The sequence below is a fragment of the Lampris incognitus genome, chromosome 2 (genome assembly GCF_029633865.1).
Source record: "Lampris incognitus isolate fLamInc1 chromosome 2, fLamInc1.hap2, whole genome shotgun sequence".
NCBI lineage: Eukaryota > Metazoa > Chordata > Actinopteri > Lampriformes > Lampridae > Lampris > Lampris incognitus.
The window spans coordinates 24019113-24040367 of NC_079212.1; the positions used below are offsets into that span (position 1 = coordinate 24019113).

At 43.9% G+C, this 21255-nt stretch overlaps 1 protein-coding gene across 5 annotated transcripts; it reads left to right on the forward strand.

The window, feature by feature from the left end:
- Positions 1–57: 57 nt before the first annotated feature.
- On the forward strand, positions 58–20692 carry pkig (protein kinase (cAMP-dependent, catalytic) inhibitor gamma). Of its 5 annotated transcripts, XM_056274662.1 has the most exons (4): positions 58–219; positions 1244–1542; positions 19067–19251; positions 19995–20692. In XM_056274662.1, the coding sequence occupies exons 2-4, from the start codon at positions 1511–1513 to the stop codon at positions 20072–20074; spliced, it is 297 nt and encodes a 98-aa protein (XP_056130637.1). In that variant the 5' UTR covers positions 58–219; positions 1244–1510; the 3' UTR covers positions 20075–20692. The 5 variants fall into 5 exon arrangements, with proteins under 5 accessions (XP_056130637.1, XP_056130638.1, XP_056130641.1 ...); XM_056274663.1 differs by lacking the exon at positions 1244–1542; XM_056274666.1 differs by lacking the exon at positions 1244–1542 and having other exon boundaries at positions 19070–19251.
- Positions 20693–21255: the final 563 nt, after the last annotated feature.

Consider the following 21255-nt stretch of genomic DNA (forward strand, 5'->3'; position numbering starts at 1 on the left):
CGTTACCAGAGAAACCCCCCCCCCCCCAACACTTTTTTTTCAACCCCGTCGCAGATTTTAGCCCACCGCGGTGTTATAGTCGCGGTTGAGTCCCGTGTTTTTGCTGTTGTTTTGTTTTTTTGTCCGTCTGTTTCGGAAACTTAACCAGCGATTCGTGTTGTGACATGTGACGCTACATTTTCTAACAAGTGGATAACGAGAAGAAGCGAACGGATCAAGGTTAGTCGTGATCTTTTGTTTCAGCGTTGCAAATACAAAAAAAGAAGAAAAAGACAATACGTGTGAGGGACAAGCGCATTGTGTTGAATGTTCCGAGCAAGTCATGCTTCAAGTGAACATCCGCGAAGACCGACAGATAGTCACGAAGCGAGGGTTTTTTTGATACGCGTTTTATCCCTCGGGATGTTGTTTTTGCGGAGCTTTAATGTTTTGCGCTCTGCAGAGAATTTGTTTTTGCAAGTTAACGTCATCTTACCTCGTATTATCGAGATGTTTCGTCACGTTATGGTTTATGCGATAGACTGAATTGTGGATGTGTGCAGATTTTGCATGCACGCACGCACGCACGCATAGGTTAAAAGTGTCTTTGTTGTTCGTCTTTTGTGCTTGTGTATGCGTGCGCGCGCGCGTGTGTGGGGAGCACTTCGTCCACTTGTTCACACTGAGGCTGGTGGCCATGTACACGCGGCCTTCGCACCCATTTGTTGGGACTTTTGTGTAGAAACAGCCCGGTGGTTTTCGTCAGGTTCTCATCTCCTCTCTCAGCATCTGTGTTTTGCTCCTTGACCCCCTCCTACACTGCCAATCTTTCAGAACCTTGCACTTTTAAAAAATGTTCATCTGGAAAGAATTACAGAGCAAACAAGTGCAGAAACGCTAGTAAAAACCAGACTGTATTGTGGACTGCGTTGCAGAGACAGAAATAAAAGACGAGAAAAAAAACCACACTCAATTTGTAGATCAAGTCAGGGTCAGCCTTATAAATGTTTCTCTATGTAATCTATGAATGTCATGTTCTGCAAATAATTTAATTTTGTTCTTTAATTTGTTACATTTGCCAGTGGCATACAGTTCTTTTAAGAGATTTACAAAATATTTGGAGAGTACTGTTACCATAACCCCTCAAGGCATTTTTTTTGCAGTGGCTTTTGGCATCTCAGCAAACCTAAGATTGTAACTGTTCAATGCAGTTTTGAACAGCTGAGTAACAGACATGATGTCTTAAACACTTCTGCCTCCATAGGAAGGAATGTTTAAAATTTGAGAAGTACCACCCATCCATTATCCAAACCACTTATCCTGCTGCCAGGGTCGCGGGGATGCTGGAGCCTATTCCAGCAGTCATTGGGCGACAGGCAGGGGGACACCCTGGACAGGCCGCCAGTGGTGAAACGTATTTCCCACTGAAAGCCTAGTACTTGGAGACACCACCACATTGAGCCAAATCATCTATCATCAGTCATACCACATCTTAAGTCTAAGAATGAGGCATTAGAAATACGAAGTTCAGATGTTGGGACATAGTAGAGACTGTCATACATGGTAAGTCTGTGTGGTATTCAGTAGAGATGTAATGCTGTTCCCCTTGAATTGTTTCCAACACACCTTAACAAATAACCAACTAGTTTTGCCAAGACCTCTTTGTTTACCAACCCAAAGAAACTGAATTTTTTTCTAAACCTCATTAAGTGAAGAGATGTGGCTTTTTTCTCATGAGCAGAGTTCACTCGTGCAAAATGACAGAACTGGATGCAGATGGTGTCTAGAGATTTGGCGAGTTGATGGGGGGACCCCCCACTTTGCAGGAGTGTCACTGGGCTCTTGCCAGTTTCCTCTGCATGAGCAGAGTCAGGAGTAAACACTGGCATTCCTCCTGACTGTGCTGCTTTCTTTTGGCGTCTAGTGCTCATAAATGGCTGACAGATGCCAAGGCAGGGTTTTGACTTCAAGGTCAGTGCATGGGATTGACATTAAATCTAGCTATCATCTGGCTTTATTTCAAATAAGTATGGTTTGACACTGTCTAGGGACTGGAGCATTCTAGTGAACTGTGCGTGACTTAATTTGCACTAAGTAAACACAAATAAACAGGGCTCTTTATCAGTCCACAGGTTCCTTCCTGCACACCTACATAGACAGGCATGTATAGGGAGATTACTTGGGTGCAGGTGAGGTTTAATAGCCAGTCATCACCCTCCTACATTCAACGTTCATCTTATACATTCAACTGCATAACACAGGATAGTACTGTAGCAATTGAAACAATCAGTGCTGGTCTCAGCCAGCGTTTAGACAGAGTAACATTTGTGTCATATTATCTATTGTGTTGTGATTAAATGGCAGAGGAAAAGTATTGGCTCCCAAAGCATGAGTCTATACTTCAGTTGCTCCATGTTACAAGTGTCTGACAGAATGTAAACCAGACAGGCCCCCTTTACATTCTGGATGAGGTGAAATGGGGTGGTGATAGAATAAAATTGAGCCCGAGCAGCACCCCCATCAACCTATAGTATTGGCAAAGAAGATGTAAGAGATGTCTGTTCTGTTGTGCTCAAAAATACCTTTTGGCTTTTTAAACTCTTATTTGACAGGACAGTAGAGCTGGACAGAAAACACATGTTGAAGAGAGTAGGCGAACACGTGCAGCAAACGTCTTGTGGCTGAATTTGAACCCGGGATGCTGCGATCAAGCCTTAGCCTTACGAGATACATGCCTAACTGACTGAGCCAACAGGACACCACTAAGTTACTTTTTTTAAATTTGAGAATTAGTCTGTTCGGCCCTGTTACGGTGAGTGAAATTGTTTCAGACCCAAACTTTGATGGTATTGCATGTGATCAATTGCTCTCTTTGTAGAAAATGGCAGCATGTTGCTGCCTCCAGTGTTCTGAATCACCCAGTGGAATTTTGATGAAGTTGTGCACAATGTGATGTCCCATATATGGGCATCAGTGGCCTTGTTTCAGTCTCTTTCAACAATCCCTCAGTGCCCCCTTATCAGTCCATTACACCAACTGCCAAACTTGGCCTGTTGCATGCATCTTTCAGAATGGCTCAGAGCAATGGACAACGGCCATAACAAGGTTGTACAGTGCCGCGGGAAAACTCTTGTATTTAGACTAACACACACACACACACACACACACACACACACACACACACACACACACACACACACACACACACACACACACACACACACACACACACACAGGAATGCCCTTGCCTGCTGGCCCCAGGCTGAGTCCTGCTGAAATGTTCTCTTGTCTGGTTTTCTTCTTGTGTGTCTCTTTTTTTGTCTCCACTGTCTCAATATTGGAGTCCTCACTGCAGGTGATTGCTTATTTACCTTTAAAAGATTACATGTTTGCCTGTCTTAGCTATCATGGGGACATGTCTTCGGAGGATAAACTACCCAAAAGCCATGTTGTTTATGTACCTACTGCTCTTATGAGGCCGGCTATGCAGAAAGAAAGCAGTTAGACTGTAAATAATCAGGTCATGCAAGTACTGTTACTGCTATCTGCAGTGGTGCATTACTGGCACCCTCACCATCACCATCACCATTCTCCTCCTCCAACTCCTTCAGTAAATGGATGTCATATCTGCTCCAACAGAGAGCTGCCAACAATAATAAGATCAGCCTGAGAACATTAGGACCCCTGTACCCTTTGCACCACGAACCCACATAAAGCAGGGTGGGTGGAAGTTTACTGTTTTCACTTGTTTTTGTCAGTTGTTTGTCCTTTTGCAGTCAGCATTTTTTCATCTCCTGTCGAGAAACCATACACCGTCTGTCTTCTAATCCCGTTTCCGGGTTAAATTGGCTTTCTATGATTGTCTCAAGTGTTTTTTTTAAGCATGCATTCCTTTCTCAGAGTTATTGTAACTGAATGATAATTCAAAGCAACGAGACTTGCAGCCTTCTCTACAATAAAGATGGGGCATCGATATGCTTTTGGCTAACAATGGCCATTTATTCTTCAAATCGATCTGTCTGCTGAGGCTTTCCAAGCTTTCTTCAGGATTACGTTCAGATTCAGCTCTCTGACTCGAGGCCTCTCTCGGTCCAAAAAGCCTAGATTGGAAGAGAACCGCCTGTTGTTGATCCTACGACGCTGTGGAAAGACCTTGTATGACACTGAAGGCAGAATCTGAAGTTCTGTCTATTTTTGTATCCCTCCCTCAGTCTAATCATAGGTTTTAAATGTGTACATGTGTCTTTGTGGGCTGGGATTTCTGTTCGGTTGAACTGCGTTGCCCTTCGAGCACATTCCTTTGCCTTTTTTAAACAAAGGATTTGAGCTTCTCTGGTGTTTAGCTCCCTCCACTCACTCGAGGAGAAAGAGAGCAGCGTCGGCCCGGCCTTAAGCGCCTCTCGTGATTAGCTGGCACAAGACCTCTCTCATGTACAAAAAGATATTTCAGGGCATCACGAGACTCTGGTTGATCATAATGAAAATATTGCTACCAAGCCTGTTCACGTTGTCTCCTTTCATTAATGTGTTGCTAACGTCATGCTAATTATGACAGACTCAAAGTGCCATTGGTTCTTTTGTCCAGCTTCTCTTGAACCTGATTCTTCAAAGTCACAGATTGTGTTTTTTTATGACATATTAGAGCTGAATTTATGGTAAAGCATGGCAGATTTTTTTTTCTCTCAACTGAGCCATGGCACAGGAAATGATGTCATCACACAGTCCATTAACATGATTGAGTAGTTTACCAACTAACGTGCAGGAGAGGAATTTTCTGATCATTCATTAGTTTTCCAAACAGATCTTGCTGTTTTGACATGAGGTGTGTTCTTGCGTACATATTCTGATGTTGTTCATTTAACCCTTCCCATTTCTGTTCTCTGTTTCGAAGTAACCCATGGGGGGTTGCTCAATAGTAAGGCCACAACTAACAATTAACTTTCATTATTGACCCATCTACAATTTTATTTGATTAATCAATTAAGTATTTAGTCTTCAGAATATGACAAAAAAATGACATGCCAGGAGTGTCCAGGTAGTGTAGCGGTCTATTTCGCTGCCTACCAACATGGGGATGTCCGGTTCAAATCCCTGTGTTAGCTCCGGCTTGGTTGGGCGCCCCTGCAGATACAATTGACCGTGTTTGCGAGTTGGAAGCCGGACGTGGGTATGTGTCCTGGTCACTGCACTAGCACCTCTTCTGGTCGGTCAGGGCACCTGTTGGGGGGGGGGGATTGGGGAGAATAGCGTGATCCTCCCATGCACTACGTCCCCCTGGTGAAACTCCTCACTGTCAGGTGAAAAGAAACGGCTGGTGAATTCACATGTATCGAAGGAGGCATGTGGTAGTCTGCAGCCCTCCCCGGATTGGCAGAGGGGGCGGAGCAGTGATGGGATGGCTTGGACGAGTGGGGCAATTGGTCGGATACAATTGAGGAGAAAAAGGGGGAACCCCCCCCCCCCAAAAAAAAGGCTTGCCTATCACAAGATCCCAGAGTGATGTGATGTCTTAAAACTGTTTAGGTAGTCTGAGCTGCAGCACCCCCCCCCCCGAAGTAGGCTACTCATTCATTAATGACAAAAGGAGAAAGTTTAAGCAAACCTTGGTGTTTGTGGAGCTGTAACCAGCAAATGTGTCACATTTTACTCGATAACTGACTAAAGCAATTAATCAGCTACCAAAATTATTATTGATTAGTTTTCTGTCGGTTGACGGATCAGTTAGCTGCATAGCACATACTCTATGGTAACATAAGGGTTAGTGACTCCTTTTACTAGTTTTTTTTCCATAGGCCCAGCAGTTGCTTGGATACAGATGATGTATTGATTTACAAGTGCACTTCGTGTGTGTGCACTGAGAAAGATCTGCATCGAAGGGAATTAATGTGGAGAGTCACATAATGGACACCTATTATTTGGTCTTGTTTATTGATGAAAGATATTCTAATAAGAATGATTTCTCCTCTGAGGAAAAAAACAATGAATGATCTTTTGAAATGGAGAATCCCATTTCTAACTCCATGTCGTATGCTAGAAGTGATACGAATAATAAAACCGTGGAACATTGAAATAAAACCTTCCCCCTTTTCGTTAAGATGGTTCCATCTGTCTTTCTACTCCGGGCCGCACCTTAGTTTTAAGCCGAACACACAAAATGCTTGCTATATGCACGGAGTAGCCAGACTGCCATAATGACCCGCAGCTGTTTGAATGGGGTCTGCAGTTTTACTGATAAACATCCTGCTTAGAGAGAAAGTCCTCTGTTTTTGGAGGTGTGGTATGATCAAGCCAAGGTCACAGCAATGCCATATTTTCCCTACACCTCTGATTGTGGTCCTTCTCGCTGTGTCCAAGGTCCCAGCTATATCTAAAGTCTTTCCAAATATTTTAACACCCCTCTCCAAATCTGAACCTTTCGGTAATAAGATCCCTTAAATATTGTGTCGGCTATTTGTCTCTGCAAACTTTCATACCATATGACCACGGGACAACGGAACCTCCAATCAGATCAATTAAATTCAGATCTTACTTGATGTAATCAGAGCAGGGCTGGGCAATTATTCAATATTATAATTAATTGTCTCTCAGATAATATTGTATTGGGATGACATTTGGATATTGCCATATCATGACACACAATTTTGTTGTTGAAATTAAAATAAGAATTTTTTTATTAAAGTTTCTCACAAAATGAGGTCTGAAATATTTAGGAGGGTGTTATTCCTTTGTTATTATACTTGGTTGTTTTTTGTTTTTCTTGCCCTTTTGTATCTGTTTAAGTTGGAGAGTACTGCTGGCGTCGTATATGGCTACCGCTTCTCCCTCTCTGTTTATTTGTTGTCTTGTTTCACCCCGTTTATTGTAAAGTGACTTTGAGTGTTAGAAAAGTGCTATATAAGATTGATTTATTATCATCGTCATCATTATTATTATTATTATTATACTAGTGGGCGGCACGGTGGCACAGTGGTTAGCGCGGTTGCCTCACAGTAAGAAGGTCCTGGGTTTGAGCCCCGGGGTAGTCCAACCTTGGGAGTCATCCTGGGTCATCCTGTGTGGAGTTTGCATGTTCTCCCCGTGTCTGTGTGGGTTTCCTCTGGGGGCTCCGGTTTCCTTCCACAGTTCAAAGACATGTAGTTCAGGTGAATCGTCCATACTAAATTGTCCCTAGGTATGAATGTGTGTGTGTGTGTGTATGTCGGCCCTATGTGACAGTGTGGCGGCCTGCTGCCCAATTGGCTGCTGGGATAGGCTCCAGCATCCCCGCGACCCTGAGAGCAGGATAAGCAGTTCGGGAAATGGATGGATGGATTATGATACTATACCAAACAGTTCAATGTGATGAACCTCAGTTGGATTGTTAGATATGGTCTTTTTGCAACAGATAGCATGATATACGTACACCGATCAGCCAAAACATTAAAACCACTGATAGGTGAAGTGAATCTACTACTACCACTACTACTACTACTACTTTCGGCTGCTCCCATTAGGGGTCGCCACAGCGGATCATCTGTTTCCGTCTCTTCCTGTCCTCTGCATCTTTCTTTGTCTCACCAGCCACCTGCATGTCCTCCCTCACATCCATAAACCTCCTCTTGGGCCTTCTTCTTTTCCTCTTCCCTGGCAGCTCCATATTCAGCATCCTTCTCCCAATATACCCAGCATCTCTCCTCCACACATGTCCAAGCCATCTCAATCTTGCCTCTCTTGCTTTGTCTCCAAACCGTCCAACCTGAGCGGTCCCTCTAATATACATATTCCTAATCCTGTCCTTTTTTGTCACTCCCACTGAAAATCTTAGCATCTTCAACTCTGCCACCTCCAGCTCCACCTCCTGTCTTTTTGCTGTCTTGTCTTGTCTTTTTTTACTGATAGGTGAAGTGAATAACATTGATTATCTTGTTACAATGGCACCTGTCAAGGGGTGGGATATTAGGCAGCAAGTTAACAGTCAGTTCTTGAAGTTGATGTGTTGGAAGCAGGAAAAATGGGCAAACGTATCTGAGCGACTATGACAAGGGCCAAATTGTGATGGCTAGACAATGGAGTCAGAGCATCTCCAAATTGGCAGGTCTTGTGAAATGTTCCCAGTATGCTGTGGTCAGGACCTACCAAAAGTGGTCCAAGAAAGGACAACCGGTGACAGGGTCATGGCCGCCCAAGGCTCATTGATGCCCATGGGGAGCGAAGGCTAGCCCATCTGATCCGATCCCACAGATGAGCTACTGTAGCTCAAATTGCTGAAAAAAGTTAATGCTGGCTATAAAAGACAGGTGTCAGAACATACAGTGCATTGCAGCCACAGACCAGTCAGAGTGCCCATGATGACCCCTGTCCACCACCGAAAGCACCTACAATGGGTACGTGAGCATCAGAACTGGACCATGGAGCAGTGGAAGAAGGTGGCCTGGTCTGATGAATCACATTTTCTTTTACATCATGTGGATGGCTGGCTGTGCTGGAAAACAAGTCCGATCCATGGAGGCCCCACCTCGTAGCTTACAGGACTTAAAGGATCTGCTGCTAGCGTCTTGGTGCTAGATACCACAGGACACCTTCAGAGGTCTTGTGAAGTCGTCCATGCCTCGACAGGTCAGAGTTGTTTTGGCAGCATGAGGGGGACCTACACAATATTAGGCAGGTGGTTTTAATGTTTTGGCTGACCGGTGTATATGTTAAGGCGAAGAAGAAACTTTGTGGTTGCTTGTGAATGTGATTATTCAAGACTAAGCATGGTTATGGTCCTAAATCATAAGAAATGGGTACAGTTATGCGATCAAATTGTTTCATGATTGGCATTTTGTTTGTTTAACCTTAGTTTGGGTTGTTTTTTTCTGGTAATGTCTTGCCACCAACTCTGCATATCTGATTCCCTGATATCATGCTGTATTGTGTGATGGTGTAGCGGTGTCCTGATACATTAACTTTTTCCCACCAGAAGGACTAATATTGATTGGACTTGCTGTCGCTTAGTGAATCAAGCAAACAAAAGGAAACAAGGTCTTTATTATAAGTACCTTGTCCGGGTCTGTGTTGTTATCCATTGCTGTTTGTTTAACAAAGCCATAGTTGGCTAACAAAGAGAATAATAAACTTCCTGGTTATGTGCTGTAATTATTTTTGTTTCCCAGGTTGTGTTTAACTTGATCTATTTCTCTGTACTTGACTATGCACCTCCATGTCAGTGCCGGTTTCTATATCCGGTTTAATGTCGAATGAGTCTGATTTAATAGGTTGTTATTTCAGGCCTTGGGGCATTAATAAGTGGAACATTTGAAAGGGTGTGCAGATTGTTCATTTCCAGAATGTATTGCTGCAAAACCTTGCATTTCGCTTTTCTGTTGGACTGATTAGGTTTGCATCAATATCACGTAGGTGAGGAAAGCTGATTGGAAGCAAACCACAGGAAGCAGAGAACAAATTGCTTACAACCATCAGAATTCATTGGATAGTGACATATTATAAAAATGGTTGAATGGCTTCCTACCAGGTGCAGGTTAGAACTAGAGGATAATTCACAGAAGTTTTTTTTTTAATCATTTTGATAAGGCAAATACAACAAATTGTTTCACATGCCATGCCTGATTGTTTCCTTGCTTGTCTATACTTCTGTTTTTTATTTATCTGTTTTTTTTAAAAATTTGGTTTATTGGGTTTGACTGGTTGGTTGCTTAAGGTTTCTGACAATGTGCAGCACTGGCCATACACCTGATGGTATTTGCCCTTTGGTTCAACTTCAAGGTTTGTGCCATTATATAGGACTCTCCTCTCCCTCACGCTTTTTATGTTTGCTTATAGGAAAGGTTATGTGTGCACTCTTTCATCCTCTCAACTCAGCAAATTGAATCACATGACGCCCACATCCTCCTAGACTTGTGGGAGAAGAGGGTGATGATGCAGCTGAGTGGAATTACTTGGCAAGCCTCCGACAGACCAAGGACACTTCCATAATCCCTCAAATAAAGGTAGAGAAGAGTTTTCTGTACCGAATCGGCGCCACATCTACTTTTTTTGTCTTATTTAAACACAGTACTATAGCAACCAGCCTTGATTTGAAGGGGGATAATCTTGTTTCTGTCCTGGTAAGTCAAGTCTTCTGCTGAGCATGGCTGCTTTTGTTAGTTTGTTAGAAGATGAGGATGGGGTTGTTGTGGATGGAAGAGAATCCCTGTAACAGGTGGTGCAGGGGTAAGCGTGCACCAGACCAGTTCAGCTCAATATTTTACCAAATTAAGTGAAGCCTGCAGCATAAACTAGGACATATCATGTTGCACTTAGAGTTCTTAAACCGTAATGAATACACCAGAGCCTGTAATGGATATTGCCTCATTTAGCAAGCACAATAAACAAGCATGCATTCCCTCCTCTGCTTATCTCCCTTATCTCCTCGTCCTCTTCTATCTATACTCCCCTCCTCCCTCCTTGTCCTTTTTTATGTTTCCCCTTCTGTCCAGCCCAAGGGTTTTGCTCAACCTCCACTGTGGGGAGAGCCTGGGAAAAGACAGGGCATGAACAGAACAGGCAAACTAACCACCTGCTTCCTGTCTCAGGCTCTTGATGTAAAACCTCTGGGTGGAAATAGAAACAGACAGCCAGGATCTTGGATATGGTAGATTCAGATACAGAAAAGGTGTAATAGGCAAGCCCACTACACTGACCAGTGTAGCAGCCACCTTTGGGTGCACAGTGGCAAACCTCTGCTTGAGAGATTAAGAAATCACAAGGGAAGGGGTAGAGAGGAACTTGAAGAAATGGAGACGGTTCATGCTCAGTATGCCTGCGTATTGGCAAGATTTGGGAATGTGATTTGTGTCACGATAGAAGCATCACTATTCTGTATATTCTGATGTGTCATTTCTGTATTTATTATCGCTGGCATATTTAAGACAATTGCCAATGCTCATGAATATCCAAATCATGAGAGTTTTTGTGGTTGCTCATTTTAACAGTTACAGTCAGGTCTGATTTTGCAAGTAAAAATACTAGCACATGGGTGTCCTGGAAGTGTGGCGGTCTATTCCGTTGCCTACCAACACGGGGATCGCCAGTTCGAATCCCCGTGTTACCGCCGGCTTGGTCGGGTGTCCCTACAGACCCAATTGGCCGTGTCTGTGGGTGGAAAGCCGGATGTGGGTATGTGTCCTGGTCCGTCAGGGCGCCTGTTCAGGAGGGAGGGGGAATTGAGGGGAATAACAGGATCCTCCCATGTGCTATGTCTCCCTGGCGAAACTCCTCATTATCAGGTGAAAAGTGGCTGGCGACTCCACATGTATCGGAGGAGGCATGTGGTAGTCTGCAGCCCTCCCCAAATCGGCAGAGGGGGTGGAGCAGCGACCGGGACAGCTCGGGAAGAGTGTGGTAATTGGCCGGGTACAATTGGGGAGAAAAAGGGGGGGGAAAATACTAGCACATAAGCATTTTTCGTCTGTACCAGAGCAGCCAAATGTTGAAGACTGCTATAGATGGCAGCAAGTTTGAAGAAGCAAAGTTGTTGAAAAAATCAAGTGGATATGGCAAATCAAGCCAGTTGAAGACCTTAACCAACATATACCACATCTTCCGTTTAACTTCCCACCCCCCCCCCCCCGGCTGGGGGGGAAGGTGCTGACCCGAAAGCACTACAGTCGATATGACAGCTCTGTTTCATTTCAAATGGATCTCTGGGATTTGGATTGCTTAAAAACCAATGGCAGTTCTTCATCCTTTACTAGCTGAACCATCCACACCTAAAGGGTTCTGGTGAATTTAGCCCCAAGGTTTTTGCTAGCTCTGCCATGTTTAACCCAGACACACAGCAGATCCCCACATCGTCTAAATATTTTGAACTTGGGTTCCGCGCCTTTGGGGCGTTATAACGGTCATATCCTGAACTTGTGCCTTAGACCTGCTTGTCCCAGCTGTAAATTAGGACTTCTCTTTAAGCAAACATTCATCTTTGATAAATAAATAAACGTGTGTTGCGCTGGACATTAATCTCCTGCACCTTTCATTTGTCTATGGTGACATGAAATATTCTCTGTCTGCTTTAGTTTTTGAGGGATAATACAATGAGCGATAAACACTTTTTCTACTCAACTCATTTCATAACTAGGTGGAAAAGCAGCCACACCACTATGGAAAATTGATTTTCCAATTTTCCATGGAGTCCAGTCAAAGCACCTGCTCTTGACTCAGCTGTGAATCACGTGTGGTTGATGAGTCTGACACACACACACACACACACACACACACACACACACACACACACACACACACACACACACACACACACACACACACACGGGGATTCCCTGTTGTAGCAGACTCTTTCTCATGTGTCTAGTCAGCTGCAGCAGCAGAGTGCAAAGGTCATCGACTCTCTTCTCCTTTTGTGTAGTCTGTAAAGTCGGATTAATTACAATATATGTCCTTTTTTTCGGGCACTGAGCACACAGTGTACATACGTACTGCTGTACATTTACCACTTCTGGAAATGTGAACTGTTTTACTACCAACTCAGTGTATCTGATTCCCCGGTGTTCTTCTGTGGTAGCGTGATGGGTGTACCACTGTTATTATGATACATTAGCTTTTCCCCCACAAGATGGAATGCTATTGATTGAACTCGCTGTTGCTAAGTGAGTGGCGCTAACAATAAGAAACACGGTCCTCACTACAAGCACATTGTCTGGCTCTTTGGTACGGTTTACTGCAGTATTTTACCTTTTGTTTAAGAAAGCCACAGTTGGTGAGCAATAATAACACATTTCCTGGCAATGTGCAGTGTTATTTTTTGAGTTCCAGGTTGTGCTTGATTAGTTTCACTGCCCAGTTAAGGATCTTTCTCTCTGTACTTGACTGTAAATCTCATGTCATTAGGGATCAGCCAAGATAAATGGCTGCCTTATCCTTTGCTCAGCATGTGTTAACATTAAGCTGCAAGTATAGGTTAGTGTAATTAGTACCTGGGGTATATGTGGAGGTCAGCAAAGACTTCATGATGACTTGGTTGACTGTGTGTGTGTGTGTGGGGGGGGTCCTTATCAATTTTGGTTTACAGATTATGTAGGATTAATGGTTGGGCCGGCTGCCTTTATTCAGTCGTTCACATTATATGACCATTGGTACCACCTTCTCTTGTGGAGTCCCTTTGCCAGTAACGGATGCTCCATCACTGATATCACATGGGAGGCAATGGAATACCACTGACTTTTTTTGGATCAATCTCTGGAGTGTTTTGAGTTGTAAATGCCACCCCTTAGCTGCTGCTGTCTGCCTGACAAAATCCTTACTGACAAAATCTTATCCATTTCGCTGCAGCTTTACCCGAGATCTTTTGATTTATTCATAAACTCACACATTGCTTTTCCACAGTAGTCAGTGTGAATAGCTTGTCAGGCTTCCTATCTCTTTTATCCTTGGCTTATTTGATACACCTTTTTGGTATAGGCTATTGCTCTGGCTGATGGATAATCGGGAAGACAATTATGTGAGAGTGGCACTGATCGTTCTCGGTATCTCTACTCAGTAAAAAAAAGCATGCAGCGTGATTGTTCTATCTTAGAAGATCTAAACTTGGCCTGTTATTTATATTAAGTGTGACTGTGAAAGTGTATGAGACAAATTCAGCTGAGAGTTGAGCTGATGACCCACCCCCCCCACCCACCCCTTGCTCTTTCTAAATTAAAACCAACAGAGATGCCTGTGGCACCTCTTCCAGTTGGGGATAAGTTTCACAGCACTGATGTAAACGAGACCGTTAAAGCGAACGCAAGCTGTTTCTTAAGTCGTTATGCTTGCTCCGCCAGGGGAAATTAGGCCTTTGCAGTCGGTATCTGGGCCCTCATAAAAAGAGGAAGGATATACGGGGCAAATATGCACTAGGCATTGAATGAACAGGGCTTTATTTATTTATGAAAGGAAGAGCAGCGCACAACAACAATGCCATGCTCCATGAGGAAATACAACTCCCTTGTGTTTGAAGTGGGCTGGTAGTTCACCAAGCAGCTGCTCGTCATCATGTGACAGTACCCAGACCCGGCCTGACTGGGCAGGCTGACAGAGGCAGAGCAGAAGAAACTGTGGCACCACTGTTGCTGCTCTCTGCACACAACATTTCTCCTTTGGCCGGTCTACATGGAAGTTAGGCTGTACAAACTGCCTGGGGTCTGCCGAGCAACTTCGTTTTGTCCGCGTGCATCTCTAGGAGAGAAACAACTTGTTATTTTGGTAAGCCGGGATGTTGGTTGTTTTCCCCTTTTCCCTGAGGTGCCAGCTGTTTGTTCTTGAATGAATTCCTGAATGCTGATTGGTGCATATGTGTGTGTGTGTTTTTTTAACTTGTGAAAGAAGCTGCATTACTTTACCGATAGGAATGTAATGGTTGAGAGTAATCCTCGCTGATGGTAACCGAGCGACGGCTGTGGTTGTTTTGCTCTGTTGTAGAGTCACGGAAAATGAGCTTCACCCTGTCAACAAAGTATGGTAAACCTAGCGATACTTCAACATCTGATCACCTTACAAATCTTAACTTTCTGGACATTTTTGGTATTTGTTTATGTCAAACATGGAAGACGATGTTAGCTTGGTAAGCAAATGGGACTTAAAAAAAACCCATGGAAAAGTTTTATTGCCAGTAGAGGAAGATGAAACTCATTCATGTGGGGGCTTTTTGCCCCATCAATAAATGTCATCAAATTAGTTGACAGACTCTAAAATGGTTGGAAGACAGCCCTAATGGAACCAAAAATCAGCAAGGAAGCCATGTTTTCCGTGGGTTATTGCAGATAATGTGAATTTATTACTCACAAATCAGGCTTAAAAGGCTCCAGTGAGATGGTAGCGAGCCTGGCTCTCTAATGGGCCTTGTGAAAGTAGCTGTGCTGACTCATATTTCCCCAGTGATCTGAGGCTTTATTTCCCCCAATATCACCCATGCCATAAGTTTTGCATGTCACCTCACCACGCCTTCTCTCCATTCATTCTCTAGCATGCCATCACAAAGGCACAGCTCTCTTCTTTGTCTCACTGTTCTTAGCTACAGAATTTCCCATTGGAATTATGTGGTTATACTGCGTTACAATACGTCAAGACCAGATGATGCAGCTACTTCACTCACAATTGGGAATTTATTGCCACTGAACTAGGACATGTTCCCCAAGTAAAGATATAGTCTGTGATCCAGTTAAAAGGTGCTCCTACAGTGGATATTCAACACATAGGGTCAGGGAGGAGAAGGGGAAAGGGGTATTAGAGCGAGGCTAAAGAGAGTTCAGTACACAATCTGAGCTCTAGTGATTTCCCCCCAAGAATTGAGTTATTATTGTCTGGAGTGTAAATGCACACCTGTGACATTTGTCTGCTGGTAGAGCTGAAAGCTGTTGCAGCCTCGAGTTTCCTTCCACATATACATATGCTGGCCTTTCACAAAATGACCCCCTTTTTTTCCTTTTTTTTTTTTTCCTTTACCAGGACATTGACTTAAGGAAGGGCATTGGTAATAATTTATCGCATGTATATTCATGAGTTATTAGTTTTAAGGGTGCAACTTGTGACTAAAGCTGTTGTTGCATGATGCTCTAATGGAACAAATATTCTCGACAGAATATGCCTGTTGTCAGCATCAGTAAGGAGGGCATAATCACCCAGTGTTATTCCACTCAACTGTAAACTGAAGTGACACCGCGCCAATTAGATGAATCAGTTGTTTGGCTAAAGGTCAGCTGTGTCATTCAGAGACTATCCCCTTCCGAGTGACTTTTACCTGCTGATTTACATGATATCATTATCAGCTGCGAAATAACAACATCCTGCTTTGGTTCATGCAGTCAGAAGTTCAGAATCGAGTTCATCATCGTGCCGAGGTTGGTGCGCACCAGTGGCAAAGTGGTTTATAAAAAGCACCATCATTAAACTTGTCCTCCCACAGCTGAGACCAGGCAGGCTAGTCAGGCAGGCTAGTCAGGCAGACCGGCACGTGGTGAAGAACAGAAGGCACGGCACCAATGTCAAATCTCCCTGGAAACCCGTTAATGATCTCATGGTACGATTTGATCCACATGCGCGGGCAAGCCAGCTAATTAGACGACAGAATGGCAGTTTGGCGAGACTCCCATGAGCAGCATAACAACTGGGCCACTGGAGTGGACCAAGTCAAGCACAGCACAAATAGTTGCTTGGAACTGAAATTGATACTAAGTTGGTTGGTGAAAAATTTAGCCTTAAAGGGAAAATACACAGCTTTTCAACCTTATCTCTGTCTAAGAGAAACCCCTGCAGTTGTTCCTGATTGTTTGTGAAACCCTGGAGCGGCGCTGAAAACTAGTTTTTTGCCAGCCACCAAGTGACATATCATGACGTTAGTTGCCGGCTGGAAAAACTACAGCCTAGTAGAGTTTCTAATTGACTCTAAACACGCTGTTGGCGGGGGGGCACACCACATCCTCATTCTCTCAACAAAGCTATGGTGGCGATGACGTCCCCTAACGCTAGAGGGGAGGATTTTATGGACGACGATACAGAAGCTAGCGTGCAGCAATGTATTCTGGTACATGAAGGTGCTGTGGGAAACTGTGAGCAGAACGCCGATTTCTCCATCAATATAATACACAGAGATGTCTTTTTTTTTTTTAATTTATTTCGGATTTCTCCCAATTTAGTGGCCAATCACTCCCTATTTTAGTTCAAACACCCACCCTCGTACTGCATGCGTTCGCCAACTGCATCTCTCCGGCCGGCAGTCTCGAAGGAGACGCCTTGCCACTTTCATGACAAGGCGAATCCAGACCGAACCACTGATTTTTCCGACACACACAGAGACGCATTCATGTGACGAACACAAGCCGACTCCGCCCCCCTCCCGAAGACAGCGCTGCCAATTATTGCTGCTTCGCCGAGTTCGGCCACAGTCGGATCTGACGAGACGGGGGCGCGAACCCCGGTCCCCAGTGGGCAACTGCATCGACACAAAGCCGACGCTTAGACCGTTACACCACCGCGGACCCCAGAGAGGTCTTTTTTGCTTCAATTCAGTACATTACTCATCAGTACTGATTGCACATGCACAAAACCATCAGTGAAATTTCCCTTTAATTGACCTCTTCAGATTCAGTAGGACCATAGTTTCACTTTCGCGTGTATTACAGGAGTGGTGAAAGTGGCCTCCCATGGTGATTAGGCTTACTCATTTGGGCGTACAGAGAACCTGTTAATAATGAGATGGCAATCTAACAAGAGGACTGCACTAGGCTGCCTTTCACAGAGTTTGGAAACAGAGCAGCTCTTGTTAGGTGGGAGCGATGAAGGAAATGCTGTCGGTCTAGTGCCGTGTAACATTTCCTGATGCACTGCTTTTACCTTAGAAAGGCATAAAGGAGCTCTGCCGATCCGTCGTTGACATTCTTCAGCAGCACCAGTGCATATCTGTGGGGCCTGTGCCCCTCAGTGAATGACCTTGGGCCACTTCCTCTTTGGCAAGGTGCAATGAGAGCGAGAGAAAACAGTTGTCGGCCACCTTGACTGTTACCGGTGGAATGTGAGTGAGAGTGTTTGGGAAGCGTCTGGTCATGGGTCAGTGTGTCATCCGTGTAGCGGAGGGAAAGCCATCTCCTTTTCCTCTGCTGTCTCTGTTCCCTTTCTTTGCCTCGTCACCTCTGGACTCCCCATGCTTCTTGTATAGTCAAGTGGGGCTGGACAATATGGAAAATATGATCACCATAATGAAAGGGAATCTTATACCATACTGATATATCACAATATCTGCTTACATATCCAAAAATACCATATTTAGGAATCCAGCTGAGGTTCGTCACATCAAACTGCTTGGTAATGTATTGTATCAAACCAAAACTAGTTTCATATGATACGTCCTCCGATATTTCACACCTCATATTGCACTAGATTCTCGTTATCATTAATTTAGACAACACAATTGTGTATTACAATAATATCCAGATTTAATCTTAATACAGTACCAATGAAAGAAGATAAATGATAATATTGAATTATTGCCCAGCTCAGCAATCAAGATCTATCTGAGGTTCTGTGGTTTAAATGGCTGTTTAACGGTTTGCCTTTAGTTATTTGTGTGACAATAATCCGGTCTCCTATGTTTCACATGCTGAACCATTGTGGCTGTCAGCTCTTTGTGCCTGTGCATCCATGCCAGGTCATGAGGGATCGTCAGGACATAAAGGTTACTGGAGGGAGGGAGCTGTAATGACATTTGGAGTGTGATAACATATCCCTGGCTGCATGTTTGTCTCCCTCTGCTGAAAGACCAGCTTTGTGCCGCTAATTTGCACCAGAGGAAGCTCTTAGTCCTCCTTCCAATTGTAAGATTTTGCCTTTCCTTTCCTTTCTGGGGCAGCCTTATTTCTTGTCCTTTCTCTTTTCTCTGAGGAACCAGTGGTATAGTGTTTTACTGGCTGGCAAGATCCATGACCCAGTTCAATATGGACTGAGAACAAGAAACGGAGGAGGAATGAATCGTTAATGGGAGCCTGATACGGTGTTTGCCGAGGCTTCTCCGGGCTCCCCCTCTATTTGTCCTTTTAATGCTTTAAAGTCCTTGTTCTCTTCACTGATCACAGCTCTTTCTACGCCCCCCCCCCCCCCCCAAGTCCCTGCTGTGAAAATAGTTTTTGGATAAACAAATCAAAACCAGTGAGTACATAAAGTGAGGTCCTCGAGAAATTTGGAGCAGCTTCTTGTTTTTCTTTTGTAATGGGGACGGCCAATTAGCACAAATGTCAGCGGTACCATTAGTTACTGTGCCAAAATAGAAATGGTTATTATGAAAAGCTGTTTTTTTTCCCCGGTCCACTTTATCAACTCTGTCTATGAAATGTCTCCATTTGGCTTGCTCCTGTAATGTGCACTGTTCATCCTCAACAGCATTTTATGTACCACAACACTGGTCTTGTGTGTTTCCTAGAGGAGATTATCCTTTGCCAAACAGTTGTCACATTGTGTTGATTGCTACCAACGTAGCTTTGAGAGCCCTGCAGACAATAATGTGTTCTCACATAGCCACTGAGGGAAGACATTAAGTTGATTTAATTTATTTGCCTCTTTTAACACCCCCCCCCTTTCCCCCTCCCAATAGCAGGTGTAATGAGAGCACTGGTCATGGACAGATGATGGACGTGGAGACGTCATACTCAGACTTCATCAACTGTGATCGCACAGGTCGCAGAAACGCCGTGCCCGACATCAAGGGGGACGGGACAGCGGTGGCCAGCACAAGTGAACTAACCAAAGACATGGCAGGGATGGACCTGAAAACTACAGGTCAGCAAATGCAAGGCAATAAATGCATGCACGAGACAGCACAGTGCATTCACACTGCATATAGTCTGCATGATGTAGAAACATCAACATACACATTAGCAGTGCAGAGATGCATTCGCCAGGCCAGGTGGTGTCGGGCTTCTGTAGTCTGCAGGAAACAGTTTTGATTTGTGGCCTCTTTGTGAAATGGGTCGTGACAACACAATATGATCTATAGTGTATGCTTCCCTTGCACTGCAATCCTTTTCATCACACACCTCTTCAGTATTTTCCCCTCAAACAGCTGAGAGGAACACATTTAGATAGAGTAAGTCGATCGAATCCTGTTTCCTACATTATCATTGTGTGTGTTTTGACTGTTCTGCTTTTTTGATTTCCTTGATTTTCAGCCAACGGCAAGTTTCCCACGACATGACTGCCCTTATGCTAGTCTTGTGGGAAGCTGTGAATGTGCGTATATTCTCATTTAATGCCAATGGCATGCTGTTAGTGGAAGTTGACATTCCTTCCTCACGTGCCTCTCTATATTTCGAGCTGAAAGTGGGATTTATAGCTTGCTGTGTTGATTGCCAAACCACATAGCTTGATAAGATTTGATGCGAGTATGTGTGTGTGTTTATTTGTATGGATATAGAGTATGTGTACATGGGCATTTGTTTGGACTGATTCTTTCAGCACTGTTGTTGATGAGCCCACTTTCCCATGTTTTTTCTTTGTTTTATTTTTTTTTGTATATTCTCCAGAAGGGAACCCTGGGACCTCACCACCCCCTGAAGGGGAGGGCTCGGCCAGCCAAGCCCAGGGAAACGGAGAAACGTCCTAAACGCCTCTGGAGACTGGAGGAGGAGAGTAACAGAGGGAGTGAAAATGAGAGAGGAGAATGAGCGGAGAGATGGAGAGAGGAGGAATCTTATTGGGTGTCCTAAATGGACATACTCTTTCTTCACACAGCCCCGTCCTCTTGCTTAGAGGACTTCCTCCCTCACTGCCTGTCTGTGTGTTTGGAGCGCCCCCCAACTCTGTTTATCAGATAGGATGGGAATGTGGAGAAAGAAGAGAATGGATTAGAAGTTACTGTGGAGCTGCTTCTCTTTGTCTGGTAGTGATTTGTATTCCCGACAGGATGAAAAAGCACATAAAATGCAGATTCACTACCCCCAATACCGACTGAGATGAACACTACATATTTATAACAACTCTCGAAACGTTGTTCCAGCCTAATATGGAACTCCCATCAAGGAGAGCATTACCTGCATATTCATAATCATCAGTCACTCATTTTCTTTGACGTGTTTGTGACATTCTAGTTCCTTTTCATATTTTAGTCTTGCCATAACCAACATAGTTGCAGTTATAATGTGCTTTACCAAGGTCATATTTATTGCAAAATGTTCAGTGATAACTTTGTAATAGGAATTGTCTTTGTGTAATAAAATACTAAATATGACTCCACTGTGTTATGTTTCTATTTCTAAGGGAGTTGTTCTGTGTTGTCTTGGATCTGAAAACACTGAGCCATGATGGGTATGAGAGCAGTAGAACTGGTTCAAGCCAACCATGAGTAATGTGTAGAGTGGAGCTGTTCCAGAGCTGTAAATATTAGTGAATGCTGCTTTTGTGTATATTGGGGTTGCCACAGGAAGCCTTGTGTTTACATTTCCACCTTGGATGGCTCCAGTGTTCCCATTTAGCGCCATATTTAATACAGAAGCAGATGATGACAAGGTATTGTATTTAAATCTGCTAACTGATGTACATTTAACAGTCTCTCTGAGGGCCAGGCTTAGGCTAATTTCCTGTTTTAAGAGTTATTACTGGAGAGCATCCATTCTTTGATGGACAGGATATTGAAGGGTTTGTAATGAAATCAATATATGGTCAGGCGTCCTGACTCGGCAATAAATTATTTCACTTATTATTGTATGTTCTAGGGGGGAAAAGAAGATAAAATCACAAAGTAAATGTTAAGATGCAAATACATTTATTCCATATTTTATTATGGTT

Bases quoted from the DNA above. Each gene is read 5' to 3' on its own strand.
- pkig (XM_056274662.1), top strand. From the start codon at position 1,511: ATGTTGGGACATAGTAGAGACTGTCATACATG. The intron at 1,543-19,066 runs GTAAGTCTGTGT...CCCTCCCAATAG, and splicing joins AGTAGAGACTGTCATACATG to CAGGTGTAATGAGAGCACTG. The intron at 19,252-19,994 runs GTCAGCAAATGC...TATATTCTCCAG, and splicing joins GATGGACCTGAAAACTACAG to AAGGGAACCCTGGGACCTCA.